General features: G+C 39.0%; 1 protein-coding gene across 1 annotated transcript; it reads right to left on the reverse strand.

Moving 5' to 3' along the window:
- Positions 1-1,382: 1,382 nt before the first annotated feature.
- Positions 1,383-20,647, reverse strand: keap1b (kelch-like ECH-associated protein 1b). The gene is made up of 7 exons (XM_074630361.1): positions 20,501-20,647; positions 14,065-15,369; positions 12,572-12,817; positions 10,191-10,867; positions 6,091-6,296; positions 4,530-4,706; positions 1,383-4,137 (listed from the first exon to the last, which is right to left on the reverse strand). The coding sequence occupies exons 2-7, from the start codon at positions 14,368-14,370 to the stop codon at positions 3,872-3,874; spliced, it is 1,878 nt and encodes a 625-aa protein (XP_074486462.1). The 5' UTR covers positions 14,371-15,369; positions 20,501-20,647; the 3' UTR covers positions 1,383-3,871.
- Positions 20,648-25,203: the final 4,556 nt, after the last annotated feature.

A 25,203-nucleotide genomic window follows, 5' to 3' on the forward strand; every position in this document is an offset into this window, starting at 1 on the left:
GAAAATCTTCACGTAAAAAAGTCATAGTACAGTATCTCGAAAAATTTCATGAAAAAAAGTCAGTATAGTATGTAGAAAATCTGGACGTAAAAAAGTCATAGTATAGTATGTCGAAACATTTTCATGAAAAAGTCATACTATAGTGTGTCGAAATATTTTTCATGAAAAAAAGTCATGGTATGGTATGTCAAAAAATGTCATAAAAAAGTCAGGATAGTATGTCGAAAAATTTCATGAAAAAAGTCAGTCGAAAAATTTCATGAAAAAGTCGTAATATAGTATGTCGAAAAAGTTCATGAAAAAGTCGTACTATATTATGTAGAAAATCTTCACGTAAAAAAGTTGTATAGTATGTAGAAAATCTTCGCGTAAAAGTCATACTATAGTGTGTCGAAATATTTCCATGAAAAAAGTCATAGGATAGTATGTCGAAAATCTGCACGTAAAAAAGTCAGAATATGTCGAAAAAAAGTCAAAGTATAGTATCTCGAAAAAAGGCAAAGTATAGTATGTCGAACATTTTTAAAAAGTCATAGTATAGCATGTCGAAAAAGTAAAAAAAAGTCATAGTATACTATGTCGAAAAAAAGAAAGTTATAGTATGTCGAAAAAATAAAAAAAGTCAGTATAGTACGTAAAAAAAAATACAGTCATAGTATGTTGAAAAGGGCGAGACCTACTGAGGATACAATGGTTGGGGTGTCCTATACTGTTGTTGAGTCATGTGGCTGATGCCTGCTGAATTAAGGGATACAGATTTATAAAATCAGTTTATATAAAGCCTCCATCTGAAATATATTAAGACATATTTTTCCCTACAGGGCACAGTGCTGTGGTCTCTCTATGTTTGACAGGATTATGTCTTGATGCTCTTGTAAACCCACATAATCAGGGAGGCTTTCCTCTTGGATAATATAATAATGGACTATCTCATTCACCTGTTTAGCAAGGAAATGAGATGTGTCGCCAGCAATCATGGGTGGTCGATTAGGCACTCATTCACTGAAGGACAAAATGAAAATCAACTGGTTTACAGAACAAAGAGAGTGGAGCATTTTCTTTAAAACGATATGTTCATCAAGGCCTTCAAATCCAACTTATCAACTAGCCTCCAAATGAAGATGGACAGTAAAGAGGCACTGGAATCCACTTTACCAGCAGCACAACAATGACTTCTTCATCATGTTAAATATGATGATAATATACAACCCAGTGAACAGCTAAGGGATTTGTTCAGTATAAAAGAGCTGTAGCACCCTCTGGTGCCCACTGCTGCTGTGAAAACCTGCGTCAACTTAAATTTCTTGACACAAACAACATTAGGTAGATGTGTCGCATAATCAAAACAAATATTTATGTGAATAATTACATGACTACAGCAGTACAATAAACATATATTTTACTTTACAATGTATTATTGTACAGGGTATTTTTTGCTGGAAAAAAAATTTACAAAGCAGACCTTAAATATTCTAATTTCCATTCCAACTACTGACAGACAGGGGGGAAAAAAGTCCCTTTCAAAGTGAAGCAGTTTTTTTTTTTTTTTTTACAAACATCCAAAATTAGCATTAACAGGCATTTCTACTTAGTTACAAGGCATGCTAGTTATTCCAAAACACAACACCAGAGTCCAATTCAATACAAAGCTGATGTCAGTTCAGAGGAACGAGAAAACCAAAAGGATCCTGAACAAATAAATAAAAAAGTGAGCTCTGAAATTCTGTACAAGACTTCTTCGAATATCAATGTACAAAACATCACTAAAAACCTTTGTAGCTTAAATTGCTGTTACAAATACACTTCTTTAAGCAAGTTTTTTGTGATTAGCGTACAATATTTGAACACTAATGCACAAAAATGGTCACTTCTGTTTCTGAGGTCTGGTGGAGGTGAAAACCAAAAAGTCAACTGTAAGGGGGAGGTTCTCAATTGTGTCAGTAAATAGTGTCTTTATAAAAACACATTCAGTGAGATGTTTGAATCTAAGTTTTCAAAATGCTACAGAATTCAGTTTCCTCTAGACACGGTCAAAACCCGTTTCTTCGTTCTCTTGGCACTCACACACCAATTATACTGGACCAGACTCTCTGACAGCGGTAAAAGCAACACTCAATCCCTTTCCAACACCTTTCCCAAAAATAAGAAAAACACATTTTATGAACCTACCAGTGGATATTAGCGAAAGAACACATTTGTTACAATGCCGTTATTTTAAGGTCCTGCTTTTCTTGTACCAGCACTTGAATTTGAGACTTTAGGCCTCATGCAAGAACCACTTGTATGAAATGATTGAATCTTAAATTGACGTATGAGTGATTTAAGAGAATCTATGGCAGTTACCAAATCTCTGCTATGAACAAAAATCAGGGGGTGAAGTATTATAATGACTTAATCTGAGTAAATGAGTTTAATTGTGTTGTTGAAAAACATAAATATCAGTGTGATTTGCATAATGGCTCGCCAATTTACTAAGATTTTCTTTAAAGTTTTCCATATTTTGGAATCACAATTTATATAATTCAGCAGTTTCAGCGCAGAAAACACTCTTAACAGCTGCCTCGGGGTCTTTATGCAGGTCACTGTCCAGGTGAACCCCCTCTGTTATAAAACCCAACAGTGAAACATCACCTTCTGTTCTTTCTCTATTGGAGCCTGCTGTCAGTCACTCGCAACTCAGAGTTTGTGACGCCGCCGCCATTGTGAAATCTGAAGGAACACCAAGCTCCGGTCACTTGACTGGAACACAGCCAATAGGAACGCTCTCTCAATGAACTGACCTGTGATTGGTCAAAGTCTTCTGTCACGGGCTAGATTTTCTAAAGCCTGAAAACAGAGGCATGAGGAGGTGCAGTATTCTAGTTATCTCTCAGAACACTTGAATTACAATATGCTGAAAGGTTATTATGGAAATTTTTGCCCAATGACGCCAAAAATATACTGTCTACTGCCACTTTAAGAGAGTTTGCTGAATCTGACTTGGAACAGGTACAAGCAAACCTTGCAGAGAAAAAGTAAGAGGTTTAGGATGAGGACACAGAAAATGTTCTTGCATGAGGCCCATTCACATGTATAAGCTTCATCTTGTGGCTGTCTGGGTTAACTTTAGCAATTTCTACACACCACACAGTGTCTGTGCCTTTCCATCAAAGCACCTCAAGTCAATATACTGATGACAGTAATGCCCACAGGCATTGTAATGGCACTTTGAAGTCTACTGCCTATGTTGACAAATGCTACTTTTTTGTCTTATTTTATATAGTGGGATCACTTGAATTGTTATTTCTTTCTCTTCTCAGAGTGTAAAGACCCCCTGACGACTCTTTGAGCCAGTAAATGGCCCTTTTTAGGATGCAGCCCTTTCCTCCCATGGCTCAGACCTGGGAGGTGATGGTCCGACTGAGGACTTCAAATAACAGATCTGAAAACAGACGGACTGAGGTTTCTCAGATTTGGCGGAACACAATTTACCAAACAAATTTCAGGTCTAGAAAAGTGGACTGTAGAATCTGGGGTCATTCTTGATTTGGATAGACCAATGCGGTCACTCAAATTATTTTTTTTGCCATCTTATAGATGACTATCAACACTGCACTTTTAAAATAAAGTGTTCTTCAATTATTTTTTTTTGCTTTCACATCAAGTGTGATCTCTTGAACCAGTGAGGCAGCATGTGTTGTTTACGCTCACCTCTGTCTCTAATTAGTTGTGAGGGTCTTTCTTTTGATTTGGGAAGACAGAGTGGAGTTTCGGGATGCTCGTCTGTGTGTGTGTGTGTGTGTGTGTGTGTGTGTGTGTGTGTGTGTGTGTGTGTGTGTGTGTGTGTGTGTGTGTGTGTGTGTGTGTGTGTGACATGGTCGAGCAATGAGCCTCATGTGCCTTTGCCGAAGGGCCCGCCGTGCCGCTGATTGTGGTGAGAGCTAAAACCGGAGTTGGCTGACTGATTGGCTGGTGATGGGGCACCGCTCTCCCTCTCAGAATTCGGAGACTGTGGCAGTTCTTTCTGACACGGCTCCATGGTAATGGCCACACCCACGCCACTCCGCCCCGACATCATGTGTGTCACCTCGGACCAGGTGTCCTTCTCGGGGTCATAACACTCCACGCTGTCCAGGAAAGTGTTGCCATCGTAACCTCCTGTAAATATAACATTTACATTTTGTCTTATGAATATAGTTTCGTTCAATAAAAAAAAAAGAGTACAGTACAGTACAAAAGAGTGCCTACAGATTCTGACTTGAATAAATAAACCCTCTTAATTCAGGAGCACATCTTTATCTCTACAAAATCAAACTGAAAAACAAATGCCGAGATAAAAATATCCGAATTAACATTAGAAACAAGTGGATGAAGTTAGTTGGACTAATATTAGTTAGTTGGCCGTTACACCAATGTCCAAAGCAAAGTTGGTCAATTTATAAGACTAAACCTGTTGGTAAATTAAATAAAATAGGTTTGACAGCAAAAGTGTAATTTCTACATTTCTTTAGTCTGGTGCTTTTACTCTAATTAGGTACACTAGTACTCACCCAACACGTAGATGCGTCCATGTAATGCAGTGACTCCCAGAGCACTGCGTCGGTGCCTCATGGAGGCAGCAAAGCTCCACGTATCAGTTTCCACATCATAGCGCTCCACCGTGTTCAGCTGGTTGGTGCCATCGTAGCCGCCCATCACAAAGATTTGATTCCCCAGCGAGCACACACCTGAAAAGGGTCAATGTGAGTTTATTCAAGTGTTTAGATTACTTTATCTAGATAAACAGCATGCATCCGCCAGAGTTCACTCTCGGTGAGTTTATGTATTTGACAAACTAAGCGATTCTCTGCACTGTTACATTGATGCAGTAGCCATTTACACAGATATACTGGAGGATGTCGAAATACACTCTACTACATGATACTCGTATAGAATAACAAATGAACCCGTCTACTGTAACAGTATCTTTGTTATGGCTGGTCCAAAAATGGTACTTTGATCCAATTACATCCGTCATAGACATGCTGACACTGTCAAAAATCTAAATGATATATGTAAATATAACAGCAACACATTTGTGATCAAGAATACATAACTACAGATGCTTATATGATGAAGGCATGATGTTTTTTTCAATATAAAAGGTTAATGTTTTTCTTAATTGTGACTCTGTAACAGATTCATTTTATTGATATTGTGGGCTTAGTAAGATCAATTTCTTTTCCTAATGGCAGAGCTGGGGACTCAAGTCTCACTTAAGTCACACACACAGTGACTTGAGAGTTGTCCTCAAAAGACTTGAAACTCAACTCGGACTCGAGAGTTTGAACTTGTGAACAATCATTCATCATTACATCACTTTCTGCACTATCGATACACCGGTACCAGGTGCGCTTTCACACCCTCTCTTCTCTCCAACGGCCGGCTGATACACACACCCGCACACACCGCTGCAGTGCTCGGGTAGCTCCGCCTTCTCTCACTCACTCACTCACAGTGCTGTCACTCGTCTCATTCGTTATGGTTGTATTCATTTGCGGGTTGTCCTTGTCATTTTATAGCCTTCAGTGTTTCCCATATACATAGACATTCTAGAAAGGCCCGCCACACTTTCATAATAAACCGAAACTATTTTAACACTTCACGTGCGCCCGAGACTGGCCCAGGATGAAGGTGGCTTGTGGCTCCGACCGAGAGTTTTACAGCATCCTGTTTACCATGCTTTGCGTGTGACTATTCATATATCTATACAACCACTGTTTATGATTCAATTATTTACTAGAGCGCCAAAATTGCACAACATTGTGTACAAGCGCACAAAGTTCTTCATAGCCTCTTAATTTTCCTCTCAAAGTGCACCAGATTGATGCATTTACCTTAGCCTTATTATATTTATCTTTTAATAAAAATCTAAAATGTTATGCCCTCATTGTTGTTTTAATTTTTCCCAGTGGTATCGAAAATGGAATCAAATATCAATATGTTTCAAGGTATTGTATCAAAGTTAGAAATTCCAGTATTGTGACAACACTAAAAACATTAAAAATTGCGCAACTTTCTAAAGTGAGTAGTTTTTTTCCATCAGAAAGCAGCTTTCTATCTCTTCCTTACCAGCTCCGGAGCGCACAGTGTTCATGGCCGCCATGGTCCTCCACTCGTCCCTCTCAGGGTTGTAGCACTCACAGGAGCTGAGCCGGTTGGCCCCGTCGAACCCGCCCACGGCGTAAAGCAGCCGGGTGATGACCGCAACACCCACACCGATACGCCGCGTCAACATGGTGGCAACCACCTGCCACTGGTCCCTTTCTGGATCATACCTGCAGACCAGAAACAACACATATTGATTTGTTTTATGGTTATTATTCTCGTTTTAGGAGTATTTTCTTCCTATAGGAGAAAAACCAAATTCCCTAAGCACTACTAATCTGAGTCACTGCTGGTCTGGTGACGGCTGCAGACAGAAACATGGTGTCACCAACTGCCTCTTTTCACCTGCCATTGATGTACTTCACACTTTCATTTCCTCTCGCCTCGACTACTGCACTTCTCTCCATGTAGAGACTCCTCGCTGGTACCAGGAAGGCCATATCTCCCCTCTACTGGCCTCTTTTCACTGGCTACCAGTTAAGTACAGAATAGATTTTTTAAAATTTTTTAAAATTTATTATTATTTGGTTTTAAAGCACTCGATGGACTGACTCCTGGTTACATTTCTGAACTGCTCATCCCCTATTCCACCTCCCGACCCCTCAGATCTGGTAACCAATCACTGCTTTCCATTCCACGCACCCAGTTAAAAACCAAAGGTGATCGAGTATTTCCAGTTGTAAGCCCTAAATTGTGGAATAGTTTGCCACCAATAGATCTTTCCCCTCCGTTAATACCTTAAAACCTGTCGAAAGACCCATCTCTTTTCTTTAGCGTATTAGTTTTTTCTTTTCTTTTTTACAATCGATAACATCCTTTTGTTCAATCTGTTGTCACATTTTCAAAACTTTAAACTAGGGCTGTCAATCGATTAAAATATTTAATCGCGATTGATCGCATGATTGCCCATAGTTAATCGTGATTAATTGCAAGTAATCACACATTTTTTTATGTGTTTTATTATTGGAAATCAATTAACAACATAAAATAATGACAGATTTTGTCCAGAAACCCTCACAGGTACTACATAAAAATATGCTCAAATTATAAAAAGGCAAACTGAAGCCCAACAGGCAACAACAGCTGTCAGTGTGTCAGTGTGCTGACTTGACTATGACTTGCCCAAAACTGCATGTGATTATCATAAAGTGGGCATGTCTTTGAAGGGGAGACTCGTGGGTACCCGGAGAACCCATTTTCATTCACATATCTTGAGGTCAGAGATCAAGGGACCCCTTTGAAAATGGTCATGCCAGGTTTTCCTCACCAAAATTTAGCGCAGGTTTGGAGCGTTATTTAACCCCCTTCCCGACAAGCTGACATGACATGGTTGGTACCAATGGATTCTTTAGGTTTTCCTAGTTTCATATGATGCCAGTATCTTCACTCTGGCTTTAGAAAAGCTTGAGACCGCTAAAACCTAAAAAGTTGTGTTAATGCATTATTACCTCGTTAACTTTGACACCTCTAACACAAATAGCACAACATCCATCTGTTGTCGACCATACCATTAACACAATATGCAGTCAATTAACACGTTTCTAAGATGCTTAAAATGGAGCAGAAGGCCGAGTTAGTTTGGCTTTGTACATTCAAGTGGAAGTTTTAGTTTTAGTGTTTGCAGAAATAAATACTGCAACTCCTCAAGACAAACAGAGGTTTCCCGTGTATCGTTTCCCCAACGGCTGAGGGGAGCAAGAAACGATATCGACTCCGGCCCAACTAGGATAAGTGTTAATGTGTTTAATTTGTCCGTTCTGTGCTACTGTAGAAACATGACGGCGAGCTCTGTTAAGAGAGGTCCTGCTCCCTTTGTAGATATAAACAGCTCATTCTAAGGTAACAAAAGCACAATGATTCTTATTATCAGGTGATTATACACTAAAGAAAACGTGCTTATTAATATTATATTGCAGTTCTGCCAATAGATCCCCTTACACGTTACACACTTACTTTAAAAGTTACCGGTAGCTGCCGGTTGCCTTTGAGCGGCACAGTGAATTAAATCGTTATTTCTCAGTCTATAGCTAGCTAACGGCTTCGAAACACCAACTCGTTAAAAAACAACGGGAACGGAAATGATCTGCATATTATATCTGCATATAAAGCGGGGAAGTGAGTTTCGATCAGAAGCGGTTCACTCGAGACTCACGTGGAGACGCATTCTAACGCCAGGTGTGAAGAGATGTACTTAGAGCTGTCCGCTAGTGATCGGATCGCCAAAACGCATGTTAATGCCAAGTCTGGGCAGGGCCTTTGTTGCACTCATCTAATTTCAGCATCTGTGTCAGTCTGTGATTCTACTAGACTGATACAGTAAGTCACATCTTTGCCGAGTCATTCAGACAGGTGCGGCATGTTCCTTTTTCACAATGTCATTGTGGTGAGCCTGGTTAATGTTTGCCAAGTGTCACTGCTCTCTGTCTTCTTCAGAGTTTGGGTAAATCAACCATCAATTAAGACTTTATATTTATAAATAATTCACTGTATTATAGATTACCTATCAGGTTAGGGATGGCGCCACAGGGTCCTGTCTGGATATGAGTCATGCCTATACAGCAGGACATTTAACACTTGTTGGTGGGACATGTTGTTGATGGGCTTCGCGCTAAACATCCTGCAGCCTTTTATTGCTCATTAAAATTGATGTTGCTGGATCGTTGTCCGGACCGGCTGTCGAGAAGAAGCTGAACTAACAAAAATGCCATTTCCCAGTTGTGAATTATTAACTGTGTGAAGGTAGTTAACCTCTTCTGAATGTATTAAGACAAGTAGTGCATATGACGGCTGAAGAGTTGAACCACAAAGGCCGTGGGTGAGAAACTTTGCTATTCTATTTTTAGACATAACATCGTTTACAGATTAGTTGATTAAAGCTTCCTCATTGAAACTTTGTGTGAAATAAAATCATATTACAGGAAGTGGGTCAAAGCCATTAACGTTCCAGGAAGTGACCTGTTCCTGTTATTGGGCACTCATTGACTAAATACAAACAGACCAGAGCAAACGCCTGTACTATAAATGTCATCTGCTGGACTTTAGCAACATATCCTATTGCTTATTTATTACTGAATCAATGCACAAGGTCAAACCACAGAATCACAGACATGTTGACAATCAAATGATCTCATTTCATTTGGCTTTTAAAATAACGTGGCACAAGACAAAGCATACCTGCAGCATACTGGAAGTAGTTGTACCTGTTGCTAGTTAAAAGGATAAGGCTGGAGTTATATATTTTTATTATCATCAACAACAAATCAGGCTGCTACACTGACCGTACTTATGAGCAGAGTCAATTCAGCATTCTCTTTGGTCTCTTTAGGGGAATTGTTGAAAATAAAATAAATAAATTATATATATCTAGGTCTGTCAAAGTTGTCTTGATAATAACGTGTTTACGCGAATTCGTCTTAACGCCACAAATTTCTTTAATGCATTCACACAACTTGCGATCTTTAGGTTGTAGCAGGATCAGTTTTAAAGCTAGAGTGAAGATGCTGGCATCATATGAAACTAAAAAACCTGAGGAATCCATTGGAACCAATCATGTCATAGTAGCTTGTCGCGAAGGAGGCTAAATTTGTTACGCAAAATTCTGGCGAGGAAAAACTGGCATGGCCATTTTCAAAGGGGTGCCCTTGACCTCTGACCTCAAGATACTGTATGTGAATGAAAATGGGATCTATGGCTACCCACAAGTCTCCCCTTTACAGACATGCCCACTTCATGATAATCACATGCAGTTTTGGGCAAGTCATAGTAGAGTCAGCACACTGACACACTGACAGCTGTTGTTGGACAATATCTGTCATTGTTTTGTGTTAATTAATTTCCAATAATAAATATATACATACATTTGCATAAAGCAGCATATTTGCCCACTCCCATGTTGATAAGAGTATTAAATACTTGACAAATTTCCTTTTAAGGTACATTTTGAACAGATAAAAAATGTGATAATCGCAATTAACTATGGACAATCATGCAATTAATCAAGATTAAATATTTTAATCGATTGACAGTCCTAAAAATAACACCATTAAAAAGTTCCATTTACTTACTTCTCAACACTATTGTGATGAATGCACCCATGTGATCCACCGACTGCATAGATCATCCCATCGATGACACCAACTCCGATTCGGTTCCTGGGTACGCTCATCGGTGCACACGGCAGCCAGCAGTTGTTCATAGGATTGTAGCAGTCCAACGAATTTGAGTCCATGTTGCCATCAGGCGCGTTGTTTCTACCACCAACAGCGTAGAAAAGCCCGCTGATCACACAGGCTGCGAGGCCACTGCGGGGAACCTGCAGGTCAGCCAGCCTCAGCCAGGCGCCTGTGCAGGGATTATACGCCTCCAGGTAGCTGAGAGACTGGCGGAAATAACCCCCCGCTGTGTAGATGAGCTGCGGCACCTTGGGTGTTCGGCAAGAAATTACTTTGGTGGGTTTGTGGAGGGTGAGGTCCTGGAAGATCTGGGCCAGGTAGTCTTTACACTCGGGGTCCCAGTCCAGAGACTGGAGCTGGGCCTGCAGGAAGTTGGGGGTGAGGGAATGGCAGCGGACGGCCTGGAGTAACGCCTGGACGTACGGCCGCCGGTTCTCCCGGTCATAGCGCACCCAGGCCACACATGCCTGGAAGACTTCAGACTCGCAGCGCACATTGAGCTCATCGCGGCTGATGAGGGTGACCAGCTGGCAGTGGGACAAGTTGAAGAACTCCTCCTGGGTCGCCACCTAGGGACAGGAGTAGGGATGAAAATGTGAAAAACTTTTTAAAAGACAAGCGCTCTGATCAATTAAATATAGAGAAGGAATCAGAATAAATGTATACTCAAGTGTCTATTAGTCATGCAAATGATAAATAATAAAACCATGTTGAGGAAAGCAGATTATAATTCAAGGGTGCAACTAAGGATTATTTTCATCATCAATTAATCTAACGATTATTTAACCAAAAGGTGACATCTTCAGATAGCTTGTTTAGTATAAACAATAAAGTCTAAAGTCTAGTCTGAACAACAGTCCAAAACCCAAAGATATTCAGCTATCTGTCACATGAGACCAAGAAGAGCAGAACATCCTCTTAAGTGAGAAACTGGAACTAGGGGTGTAACGATACATCGATCTGAATCGATATGTCGATTCAATGATCAACGATCCAATATTAAAACATACATATCAACATCTTTAAGATGATGATAATAAATGTTGTTTAAGGGTGAGAGGACTTGGCTTACATGACCCTGTACCTGGTGAGAGATGCAGAAGAGTGTAACAAAAAACAAAAACAAAAAAACGGACGTGAAGACCTTTATTTTGAAATTCCCACTTTATATTTATTCTTGTTATTAAAAAGAATAGATTGTTTTTCATTTAAATGTCTGGAGGAGCCCAGTAATACAATTGTCAAATCATATTTTAGTTGCATTTTGTGAGTGGATATAAATGGAACTGATTGTGTTAAATGGACATATGATATTGTCTCATATTGATCGCAGGCCCCTGAAGTGAATCAGATCAAAGTCATATCATGGCAGAGTCAGACTTTGTGATATCAGCAAATATTGTATCATTGTCCAAAGAATTGATTGAATTATTGTAACAAATCCAGACTCATGCCCTTCTGTGACCCGTTCGTCAAATGTCAAGATTATTTTAGAGACCGCAACAAGATGATATTTAGCACACAGACCGAAAACTTGTGAGAGTCGTAGTATATTTTAAACCAAAATAATAGTCATGTATTGCATTATAGTCTGTGTATCTTTAATATGGAGAGATACAATCAACCAATTTATTCACTTGATGATTTATTTTTTGTAAAGAAAAGCACAACATCTGTGAAAGACTGAAGCACTGATTGATATTACGTGACACATCTGTGACTCAGTGAGCAGCCTAACCTGCCTCTGCCCTGTCTATCTGATCAACTTATCAGAGATCAATATCGAGTGTCCTTTCATTCCTTTTGTGTGCCGCACAGGTAAATCCACTTTCTGATCATCATGAATTATAGCATCGCATTCTAGACAATCATCGCACAAAGGCACGAGCCAGTTGTTAACAGCTCTGAAGCGGAAAAGTCAACCAGCGGAAACCACAATGGAACAAGTGAAACAGCGTTAACTCACACCGAGAGACCGTTTTCACACAAACCCCACGTGTAAAAAATTACTATTAATGGGAAAGCTTGGTTTCTTTTTCTCAGGCACGAGCTGTGCAGATACATGAATGACATGTCACTTTTTTAGTGGTACAAATTATTGATTATTCTATATCATAATAACTGCAATTCCCCCCAGCTGAGGTCCTTTGTTGTATGTCTTACCCCCCCCCCCCCCCTCTCTCCCCACATTTCATCAACAAACCAAAAATGTCAAAAAAATAATCTAAAAAAAACTGTTAATGATTACAGACAAAACTCAGCTGAAGCTTTACCTGGCTGAAGTTCATGTAGATGTACTCGCGGGCCTTCTGGTGGAGCTCCGTGCAGGTGATCTGCTCGGCGAAGTTGGCGATGCCGATGGCGTTGCTGGGGTCGAGCTGCCCGACGAGGAAATCACAGCAGGCCTTGACCACGCTGTCTATCTGGTACATGACGGCGCCGTTCATCACGTGAATCACGCACTTCTCCCCCACGGAGATGCTGGCTGTGTAGGCGAACTCTATCAGCCGGTCCATGACCTGAATGAGTGAGAAAGAAAGAAGGGGAAAGGTTGAGGTGGAGAAGAGGGACAGGGGTGAGATAAGGCAGAGGAGAAAGTCAGTGGGAGAGATAAAAAGGAGGAAAAATGCTATGCTCTGACGCCATCTATACAGTATATCTGTGCCTATTCATTTCTCCAGACAGATTGGCATCTCGTAAGCTAACAAGATATTATGTATAACTACATAAGCTTTGTAAACATCCAGTAAAAGAGGTCAAACTAAGTGTACTGAGCCAAGTTTTACTGTATACTTCACTGTGTATATGTCAAGTCAACCTTGAAGGAAGAATTTCATGTAGAATTTCACTGATTTCATTTTTTGTGATCAGTTTTCTCCATTCCCACATGGTTGTAACATCATCTGTCTCTGTGCATTACTGCATATTACTGTTCATTTATTCAGATAATTATACTGAGGTATAATCAGTTATACATGCAAAGGGCAAAGCAATTAGAAACCTCTATCGCACACCACTGTGAGAATTGAAATGTTTTAGCACATTTAACATAAAACCCACTACTTCTTGTTGTAAGAATGATGTTGCCATGGAGGCCACTTTAAGTTAAGAACTGGGTTATGCTAGAAGAACAGTGGTTCTATTCCTGTTTACTGTGTTGGAAAGCAATAAAGTAAAAATTGTGCCAATACAGCCCAGTGTCAAACAAATATAAAAGCAAATGTCTGATCTTTTTATGATCAATATTCTGATGTGTCAAAATAAATGAAATGTGATTTATTGGTATTAAAATGTCCCACCTAAAACCTTTAACCCTGAATTATGTTTAATGTAGGGCTGGGCGATATGGCTACAATATTCTTTCACGATACAGGTCATTTCATGTCTCGATAACAATATATATCACAATCTAGCATGTGTTCTGGTAATTCAATAAATAAATAGTCCATATGAAATAACCACATGGTAAAGCCTATTTTGAAAGTGAATTAAATACTTGAAATATGAAAAGCACTGAGTATTTTCTCATTTAAGAACTTGAGTGCAAAATTAACATAACAGTTTTAAGTAAAATTAAAAGAGAAAAAATAAATAAATATAGGCCTAGCCTATATTAGAAAAATATATACGATTGACGTTTTTATATCGTTATGACGATATATATCGTCATATTGACTAGCCTTAGTTTAATGATCTGTGAATGGGATGGTGTGTCAAATCAAATAAAGCAAAGATTTCCATGAAGAAAAGATGACATGTGACTCACCCTGGGATGGATCCCCTCGATGGGCACCAGCTCCATACCGCACTCCTTCAGGCCGTTGGTGAACATGGCCCTGAAGACGGGGGACGAGGATGCCAACACCACCTTGTGAGCCACAAAGTCCACCGCCTCCAGGTCTTTGTAGCGCACGCGCAGCGTGACATCGCACAGCTTATGCCCCAGACGCAGCTCGTTCATGATGGCGAAGGCGGCCGCCGTGTGGCTCTCTAGCGTGTAGCTGAAGACGCGGTGGCCGTTGCGCGTGGACGGAGTCACCAGCGCTTTGTACTCGGTCAGGCATTCTGTCATTTCCTACCCTGTCTCCTCCTCCTGGGTCTCTTTCTCAAGAACAGTGGGCAGTGTTATGGAGCATCCTTGCACCATGCGCAGGCGTGGGTGAAATAAAAGAAGAGTTTGAACTGACACTTGGCAGATGGCTTAACAGAAAAGCTCCAGGCTCTCCTGGGTACGCCTGATTTTTGTTTTTGTGGAAGAGCTCACGTTTAACTCCGATTTATGTGGACATTTCTTCGCTCTGTTCAGCACTCGAGTCCAGCCATACTGCTCAGTATGGCACTACTAGAGACTTCTATGTGAGCTGCCAGTCATGACTGGTTGTACTTTTACATGTTGCAGTTCCAACATAATCAAAATGTCTCGAGTTTAGGATTCCTCTGGCTTTGGTTGAGGGGTTAATAATAACAGAATGACAGGTACCGAATGTTTTAATGACAAACTGAATAAGGGCAAGAAGGAATCTTAGTTTGAATGTTTGTGTTGCTAGCAGAAGTGTTTTTCTTTCCTCTCTGTCAATCAGTTCTGGCAAAGAACACTGTCTCTTTTCAGTCTGTCTTTTTGTCACTAAAGGTATTTAGACTGCGTAAAATGTCTCCAAACAATCCATCAGATATCCACCAAGTTTAAAACAAACATATTTGAATATTAACCTTAATGCTTGTGAGATTCGCCACTGGTGCAGGACAGTCTTGCATATTGATTATTCTAGAGAGCGGGAAAAAAAAGTCAGATTTACTGCCTCATTTTAAAGAGGTAATAATTAAAGCTCCCTTCAGAGGGCTACACTTGTGCTGAGAGCTGCAGAGTCAGACACTGTAGATGAGGCAATAGAAAGCTTGTCCACTCCAAAAGGAAAACAGAGTTGAGTGCCAAAGGTGTCATAAGCGTAACTTGGAGCCCTTGGGAACGAGGGGGAAGTCAGTGGCTTTCTCCGGAGACGCCTTCCTTGAGGTTGCCCAGCTATGGAATTCACCGCTGTGTTTCCTGGGAAGCTTTTGGCTCAGCTGACAACTGCGAGGAAAGAGGAAGAGAAACAATGAGCTTGTATGAATATATACAGTGTCAGTCACATTTAACAAATTATAACACACAGTCATTAAATCACTGTTAATTAGGGCTGTCAAAGTTAATGAGATAATAATGCATTACCGCAAATTAATTTTAACGCCACTAATTTCTTTGACTCATTAACACAACTTTTAGGGTTGTAGCGTTTCAGTTTTACAGCTAGCCAGTTTTAAGACACTCATATGAAACTTAAACAACTAAGGAATCCATTGGTACCAACCATGACATACTAGCTTGTCGTGAAGGGGGCTAAATAACGCTCCAAACCTGCGCTATATTTTGGCGATGAAAAACTGGCATGGCTGTTTTCAAAGGGGTCCTTTGACCTCTGATCTCAAGATATGTGAATGAAAATGGGTTATATGGGTACCCACGAGTCTCCCCTTTACAGACATGCCCACTTTATGATAATCACATGCAGTTTGGGGCAAGTCATAGTCAAGTCAGCACACTGACACACTGACAGCTGTTGTTGCCTGTTGGGCTGCAGTTTGCCATGTTATGATTTGAGCATATCTTTTTATGCTAAATGCAGTACTTGTGAGGGTTTCTAGACAATATTTGTCATTGTTTTGTGTTGATAATTGATTTCCAATAATAAATGTATACACACATTTGCATAAAGATAGAATATTTGCCCACTCCCATGTTGATAAGAGTATTAAATAAGATAATCAATAGATAAAAAATTGATTAAACACAATTAACTATGGACGATCATGCAATTAATCATGATTAAGTATTTAAATCGATTGGTAGCCCTAGTTTAAACCTTGGCAAACACCAATGAACTCATCAGCTAAATGCTCACAAATACATTGTCCTGTGTAACAAGTGGCTCAGCACCAGTCGACCTCTATCAACTTACAGAGTAAAAGTTTATCTACGCAAAGAGACTATCATCAAGCCTTTCTTCCTGGAGCAGTTCAGCGGGGTCAAGGCTTCCTCCTTGTCATGATGAGTGTGCTACTTTGAGTCATCACAGCTAGTTTTAACTGTTCCTATCATCTTTGGTTAGAGACTGAATTTCCTTCCGATTTTAGCAAAAATAGACAAATGTGAATCACGCAAATGCAAGAGAGCGTGTAAGGAATAGCGAGGGAGTAAAGTCTGTTTTGAAGGACGACGGAGTGACTTAAATTAGGGTTGAATTTTTAGCTGACCAGCATGACTGAGTGTTTTCACTCTGTCCTGTACTGTGACCAATCCAGCTGGAGGTTGGAACAGAGGGAACGGTTTGTGCGTCAGCCAAGAAAATCAAAGCACACTCCTTACTGATTCAACAACACACACACATTTTGTACAAAATCATGTGACAATTTAAACAGAATTTAGCCAAAAAAAACACCATCTTTCAATCCGAATCAAGAGCTTTCACTTTAGGAAATCTCAAACAATCCACTGCAGCGGATGATAAGACAACAGGAGATCGCTATGCAGACTTGTTTGGAAATGAATACTTCTTTTGGCATTATGCGGGCTCAGGTCCACTTGTTCTGTAGCACACCATTAAAATGACCTAGAGGGATGCTGCCTGTCTTTTCTTCTTTGCAGAATAAACTGAACTGCCTGTAACATTGACATACAGTACAAAGAGCAGCCAGCAGTTGCTTATTGTCTGTCTGCGGTGTTCAGTGTTATATAACAAAGCAACCGTAAGTTGTGCACACACTACACAGCAATCATTACCTGAAGTGGTGATAAGAGTACAGGCCAGGTCGTAAGATCCTGCTGCTTCCTATTCTGCAAGTAGGTTATTGTGTCCTCTTAATCAGTTAAGAGGAAGCAAACTAAATACTTTTACATTATCCACAGATGGTGACACGTCAGTAACCATAATGGAGCTCGTCATAAAGGCGATCAGCCAGCAGTAATATGAAACACACTGTGAGACCGATCGCCCTCTAGGTTTCTGGGTGAAATAGTTTCACAGGAGAACATGTTGCTCAACAGGCAGATAGAAACTGCTCACTGACAAACACGCTCCCTGAGTCTATGTTTGTTCCTGACGCATATCTCTGATCTTTCATGCATTTAATAATATATACAGTAGGATTCTCAGGTATGATGTTAAAGTTTGATTTCTTTTTAGAAACAAGAGCGTGTGTTGGAGCAAACAAGCACTGCAACACAGACTAGTTTAGTTTGGTCCAAACTGCCCCAAAAGGAGAAGAGATTTGTTGTTGACTACAACTCTGTTGGACCTGAAAAAAAAAATGTGTCTGTTTATATAATCGATAATCATTGATTTAAATCATTTTCCAGGCAAAAAAATTGCTCGTTTCAGCTTCTCAAATGTGAAGATCTGCTGCTTTTTTTTTGTCTTATATGATCGTAAATGTACTTTCTTTAGTATTTGGGATTATTTTTTGGGGGGTAAAATAAGATATCTGAAAGCATGGGCTCTGTGAATTTGTAAATTCTGACATTTCATAAACCATTAAGGCTGCAACTAATGATAATTTTGAACCACACACACTTCAGGCCTGCAATCCTTGGATGCCATTCAGCAAGGATTGCACAATAACTGGAGAGATTCAAACTTTAAATGTTAGCCTACATGTTAGTTGCAAGAGTTACAAACAAACAAACAAACAAACACGGCTGTTTAACATGTTCCATGTGCATTTTGGCAACAAGCTTTCCTCGGTGACTCATCCTGAACTCTTCACCGAGCAAACAGTGGAACGACATCACATTTTACGGTAACAAAAACATAATTTTTTTTATTTTCAGGTGATTATACACCGAAGAAAACATACTTATTAATGCCAAATCGATCCCCCTAAATGTTACACACACTATTCCTTTAAGTGGTAACATCAGTGTGTACAGGTGATCAAAACATACACTCTCTCACAGTGTTGAGAGATGATAGATAATAGTAATATTTAAATCTATAATAGATTGTCTTCCAGTACTTAAGGACTCTCAAGGACCCCTGGTAGACCCCTGCACCCCAGTTTGGGAACCACACACACTTCAGGCCTGCAATCCTTGGATGCCATTCAGCAGGGATTGCACAATAACTGGAGAGATTCAAACTTTAAAAGTTAGCCTACATGTAGTTGCAAGAGTTACAAAGAAACAAACACGGCTGTTTAACGTGTTCCATGTGCATTTCGATTTTGTTAACGAGCTTTCCTCTGTGACTCATCCTGAACAAATAGTGGAACTATGACTCATTTTAGGTAACAAAAACACAAAAAAATATATTTTCAGGTGATTATACACTAAAAAAAACATACTTATTAATATTATATTCCATTTCTGCCAAATACATCCCCCTAAATGTTACACACACTGTTCCTTTAAGTGGTAACATCAGTGTGTACAGGTGAAACCTATGATCAAAACATACACCCTCTCACAGGGTTGATAGATAATAGTCATAGTAATTACTAATATATTAAATCTATAATAGATTGAACAATCTTTCAGTATTTAAGGACTCTCAAGGACCCCTGGTAGACCCCTGCACCCCAGTTTTGGGAACCACACACACACTTCAGGCCTGCAATCCTTGGATGTCATTCAGCAGGGATTGCACAATAACTGGAGAGATTCAGACTTTAAAAGTTAGCCTACATGTAGCTGCAAGAGTTACAAACAAACAAACATGGCTGTTTAACGTGTTCCATGTGCAATTTTTGACAACGAGCTCTCCTCTGTGACTCATCCTGAATTCTTCACCGAGCAAACGTCTCATTTTACGGGTAACAAAAACACTACAATTTTTATTTTCAGGGGATTATACACTGAAGATAACATACTTGTGATGTCATCAGATTAATGATGTTAAAGTCTGATTCTCTTTAGAAACAAGAGTGTGTGTTGGAGCAAACAAGCACTGCAACACAGACTAGTTTAGTTTGGTCCAAACTGCCCCAAAGGAGAAGAGATTTGTTGTTGACTACAACTCCATTGGACCTGAAACAACCAGTCGATTTTATGGCTGACAGAAAATGTGTCTGTTTTGATAATCATTCATTAATTTAAATCATTTTCCAGGCAAAAAAAAATAAAAAATTGCTTGTTTCAGCTTCTCAAATGTGAAGATCTGCAGCTTTTTTTTGTCTTATATGATCATAAATCATTAATATTTGGGATTATTTTTGGGGGGTAAAATAAGATATCTGAAAACATGGGCTCTGAATGTTATTTTCAGGTGACTATTACTTTTATATTCCCTTTCTGGTAAATAGATCCCCCTAAATGTTACACACACTGTTCCTTTAAGTGGTAACATCAGTGTGTACAGGTGAAACCTATGATCAAAACAACAGTGTATGAGAGATAATAGTAATATTTAAATCTATAATAGTAGGCTATAATAGCATGAACAACCTTCCAGTACTTCAGGACTCTCAAGGACCCCTGGTAGACCCCTGCACCCCAGTTTGAGAACCACACTTCAGGCCTGCAATCATTGGATGCCATTCAGAAGGGATTGCACAATAACTGGAGAGATTCAGACTTATAAAAGCGAACCTACATGTTAGTGAAGAGTTACAAACAACATGTGCATTTTTGGCAAAGAGCTTTCCTCTGGTGACTCATCCTGAACTCTTCACTGAGCAAACAGTGGAACTGGCTGTACCAAAACATGACCCAGAAGAGAGCAGTCAGTCCTTACATAAACCCAGATGGGAATTACATTTCCTCGCCATCCCTCTTTATAACATTAAGAGAGCTCGCACACACAAAGCACCGTTTCCTCCAACCGTTGATCATTTCTACGCTTGTTTTGATCACAAATAATCCGACAATAACACGGAGGGAAGAAGAAAGAGTCCATTAGTGTTTGGTTTGGCGACTAAAAGTGAACTCATTCATGATAAAACAGCTGGAGACGCCACAAATAACAAGTGAACCGTTTGGGTGAAATAGAGCTGACAGAGAAACAGCCTCCTAATAATAGACGTTAATAATAGACGTTGGTGCTAACGGCTGAGAGCAGCGAGCACACAACGTGCTAACAAAGCGCTGCCGACACATGTGGCTGAAACTAGCTCATTACAGACCATGTGAATCAATATTTATAAGCTTAATAAGGTAATAATAAGAAACTCACGTTGTCTAGTTCAATTCCTCCATCGCGGACTGCTGCTGAGCTGAGCTGTGCGCCACATAGGAAGCAGGAGGAGGAGGTGAGGAAGCTGTAACTCACCGTGACTAAGCATTGTGCCGGCCTCCTCCTCCTCCTCTCGCTTTCACAATAAGAGCCCGCCTCCACTGAGCTGGACCCGCCTCCGTTGACAAATAATGGAGGTGAAATCCGACCAGAGGGAGGGGGCTTTTATTGAGAAGGGCTGCTTTCTCAGAATGAAGGAGAGAAAAAAACAAAAAGAGGCCCAATTGTTGGCAGGGTGCCACAAAAAACTGCACAACTGTACAATCCAATTCAATTCAATTCAATTCAATTCAATTCAATTCAGTTCAATTCAATGTAATTCAATTCAGTTCAATTCAATGTAATTCAATTCAGTTCAGTTCAGTTCAGTTCAATTAAATTAAATTAAATTAAATTAAATTAAATTAAATTCAGTGTAATTCAATTCAATTCAATTCAATTCAATTCAATTCAATGTAATTCAATTCAGTTCAATTCAATGTAATTCAATTCAGTTCAATTCAATTCAATTCAATTCAATTCAATTCAGTGTAATTCAATTCAATTCAATTCAATTCAATGTAATTCAATTCAATTCAATTCAATTCAATGTAATTCTATTCAAAACAATTCATTTCAATTCAATTCAAACTTTATTGCAGACTCAAGGTCCAGAGAGGGAAAAAGAAGAAAACAACAACAATAATACATTACATATAATACATTACAATACAGGAAACACTATAAAAAGTCATAATTATATATATGTATATACTGTATATGTTCTTAATGTATATGTTCTTAATATGCCTGTATATGTTCTTAATATGTCCTTGTACAAAGTATTTCCTTTTATAATTGTAATGTAAATGAAATTGTAATGTAAATGTTATATAACTTATTATTTTAATGGAGCTTCACAGCAAAAAGTATTTCACTCGCGTGACAATAAACATCTTGAATCTTGAATCTTGAATCTTGATTAAAAGATATTAAAAATATAAATATTAATATAAATATATAGATAGATAGATAGATAGATAGATAGATAGATAGATAGATAGATAGATAGATAGATAGATAGATAGATAGATAGATAGATAGATAGATAGATATACTTTATTGATCACAAATTGGGAAATTCTTGTTACAGCAGCAGGTTATCCAAGCAATGCACAGGAATAGTACATAAAATGTACACGTCAACATTAGAGAAATATACCCATAGAATACAAAATATAAAGAATATTGGAATACACTATACATATACCTGACTACTACAACTAGCATTAACAAAAATCTAAATTAAAAACATAGAATAACCCACTATATGCATTAGCAAGTGTGCAATAACATACTATATACATTAGCAAAAGTGTGCAAGATACTACAGTATATACATTAGCAAAGTGTGCAATTCAATTCAAACTTTATTGCAGACTCAAGGTCCAGATAAGAAAAAAGAAAAAACAACAACAATACATTACATATAATACATTACAATACAGAAAGCACTATAAAAAGTCATGATTTGTATGCAACCTGAAGTCTCTGTAAGCTCGCTTTTTTATAGTTTGACCACAAATGGGCTGTATACAGTGGTGTACAATATGCTCTGAACAGATATCTTCACTCTATCTGAACACATACTAAACTTCCAAATCTGTTATAAATAATACGAAATATGACCTGCATGATACAGGTCACATGTGTTGAAACCAAACTTTACCACAAGTTGAAAAGGATATTGCGTTATGGTGAGTAAATCTTAGTACAAGTAAGGACTAGTGATGGGAATTACGTCTCTTTTTAGTGAGCCAGATCATTTGGCTCAGCTCACCCAGAAGAGCCGGCTCTTATCGTTCACTTAAAAGAGTTGGCTCTTTGAGCCGGCTCGTTCGTGACCGACACATCACTAGTGCCAAAAAACTGCACAACTGTACAGCTTCAATGTCTGTCAAATCTGTTATAAATAATACGAAATATGACCTGCATGATACAGGTCACATGCGTTGAACCAAACTTTACAACAAGTTGAAAAAGATATTGCGTTTATGGTGAGTAAATCTTAGTACAAGTAAAGGACAATGTGTAAAAGTAAATTCATTCAAGCAAGGTGACCATTACCAAAAAGAAGTTTAGTAAAGTAATATGCGCATATGATTTATTTATTTATTTATTTATTTATTTATTTATTTATTTATTTATTTATTTATTTATTTATTTATTTATTTATTTTAATTTTAATTTTTTTTAAAATTTTTATTTATTTTTTATTTAAGGTTAAAGGAATACATACACATACTTGTAAAGGGACATACAGACAGCAGCAACAACATATATAAACAAAAAAAAGAAACAAGAAAAAGAAAAGAAAAAAAGTACTACCCATTGTAATAGTGCAGTGTCAAGAGATAAGTTAATATTCATATACATACATATTCATATTAAAATTCATATACATACAACCAACCTCATATATTGTACACCACGACCACCATTAATCATGAACAATCATGCGATTAATCGCTATTAAATATTTTAAATCGATTGAAATCCCTTGTTTTCACACTTTCTATACTAAAACATCTAAAAGCAAAAATCCTATCAGATGGGGGTCCCTGGGACAAAATCTTGGGGGTCCATGGTCTAATTTGTGCCAGTTTAGGAGTACTTGATGTGAAAAAGTTTGGGAACCACTGGCCTATATGTCACCTTGCTTGTCAAGTTTCCTTCCCTCTGTGAGTAGCTCCTACAGAACATAACAGATTGACAGAAACATGCTCCAGGTAGCTGCTGACACACCAGTAAATCTTCACCCCTCTTGCAAAATACATAATTCAGGTCAAACAGCATACTCTATTCTGGCAAACAGCCACAAGGTGGCACCAAAAGCCAACTGACTGACACAAAGACCCACTTCAAGTCACTGGCTCAAAATACATTGCATGTCCACAAATACGTTCTAATCATCCAGAAGTGAGCTGCCAGTAATTACAAAAAATACTTAAGCTTTGTTGAGCCCCATAGCAGAATTCACAGCTGATTAAACCAAATAAGCAGTGCTGAGATTAAATCTATGCTCCCTCAGGCTCAGTGAAATTGATCATGAAGCATCAACAGACATGAACAATCCTTGATATGATATGACAAGCCTTGAATCAGCCTTCAACAACAATTTCCCCAATTGAGCGATGACACTGCCCTGACTCTGTTGTGTACTTCCAGTCAAAGGATTTAGGTGAGGTTAGCCCTGGGGCACCAAAGGGACACTCCTAGACAAGCGTCATGCTGTCTGTCTGCTCTTCATGCATCTGAGGTTTAAAGCTGCACTCACAGGTTCAGTTTTGTCATTTACAATTAATGTAGATGTTTTCTATTTATAAAGTTTACTAGACATTCTATACACCAGAAGCTCAGCTGGAGCAGGGAGCAGCTACAGCATGCATCTGCACATCTGTAATACAAACATGTGGTTGGGACTGTCCTTGGCGATCACAACAGATGACTTATGGCTTCTACCTGTTGTATGATTTTCAGCAGCAGGAAGGAAGCTGGGGGGCCAGGAAAGATTCCCTGACTGGTTGACCTCTGTCAGCAGGCACAGTGCTGGTGGATACAGCCAACATCTGGAGGAACACCTGCACACATATAAATCATATCAAAGGTATTCCAGTGCCTTTTATCGTAGATAAGTAATGTCTTTGGGTCGCTGGGGGTTAAATAAAAAGTGAAACACCAATATAGTTTGTCAGGATGCCTGTTTGTTACCACTAGACCTTTGCTTTGCATGAAGCTAATGAATGTCTTTTTAGAGTTGCTTTGCGCATAATCCTTTTCCTGTGAGAGGTGAGAAAAGTTAACATATGTACCTAAATAGGTTAATGCACATACGCTGTTCGGGCAAACATGTTTAGCTTGTGCGAACAGCTTATGTGCATTAACCTATTTAGGGACATATGCTAACTTTTCTTGGTACTGTGGGGAAATACACAAGCTTTAGTTGAATTGAGTTTGTCATGTCTACAGAAGGTACAGCTCCCAGAGAGCAACATTAAAGCCAGCTGCATGTGATCTTTCTCTGTTTCAACATGGACAAGCATGGACAGCAGGTCAGAGTGAGGTGATGGGCCAGCCAATTAGACTGTTGTCAGGCTATTAAATAGGTGTTATCGGTCGCTATATGCACCATATATGTGGGTCAATAGGGGCCTGCTACACCCATAGTATGTGTATTCACATGGTAGATCACTGAAAGAATATATAAAAAGAACATGACAGCGATATCTAGCGGCCGTAGTAATTATGACAGGAGCAGAAGAGGAAGTCAGGCGCTGCAGTATAGACAGTGTAAAACTCCATTAGGGGTAGAGGTCGATGATGATGGATGGGACACAAAACACAGGGTTTTCAGCCTGGATACTGGAGTTTGCATCCTCTGTGAAACCAACAATGTGTAGTGTATGTGCAAACTTAATTATTTTTTTTTTTGCCTAAACCTAAAGAAGTTGTAGTTTTTTCACCTAAAGCTAAAAACGTTGTAGTTGTTGCAAAACCTAAAGAAGCTGTAGTTTTGTTGCCTAAACCCTTAAGAAGCTGAAGTTTTGTTGCCTAAACCTAACTGTATTTTTGCCTAAACCTAAAGAAATTGTAGTTGTGTTGCC

Source organism: Sebastes fasciatus, chromosome 3, assembly GCF_043250625.1.
Source record: "Sebastes fasciatus isolate fSebFas1 chromosome 3, fSebFas1.pri, whole genome shotgun sequence".
In the NCBI taxonomy this organism is placed as follows: domain Eukaryota; kingdom Metazoa; phylum Chordata; class Actinopteri; order Perciformes; family Sebastidae; genus Sebastes; species Sebastes fasciatus.

What these genes read in the sequence shown, in the direction of transcription:
- keap1b (XM_074630361.1), bottom strand. Translation starts at nt 14,370, where the DNA reads ATGACAGAATGCCTGACCGAGTACAAAGCGCTGGTGACTCCGTCCACG. An exon ending in CACTGTGCGCTCCGGAGCTG is followed by an intron (nt 4,707 to 6,090) that starts GTAAGGAAGAGA and finishes GACCCTTTTCAG; the next exon opens with GTGTGTGCTCGCTGGGGAAT. An exon ending in TGGACGCATCTACGTGTTGG is followed by an intron (nt 4,138 to 4,529) that starts GTGAGTACTAGT and finishes TTATATTTACAG; the next exon opens with GAGGTTACGATGGCAACACT.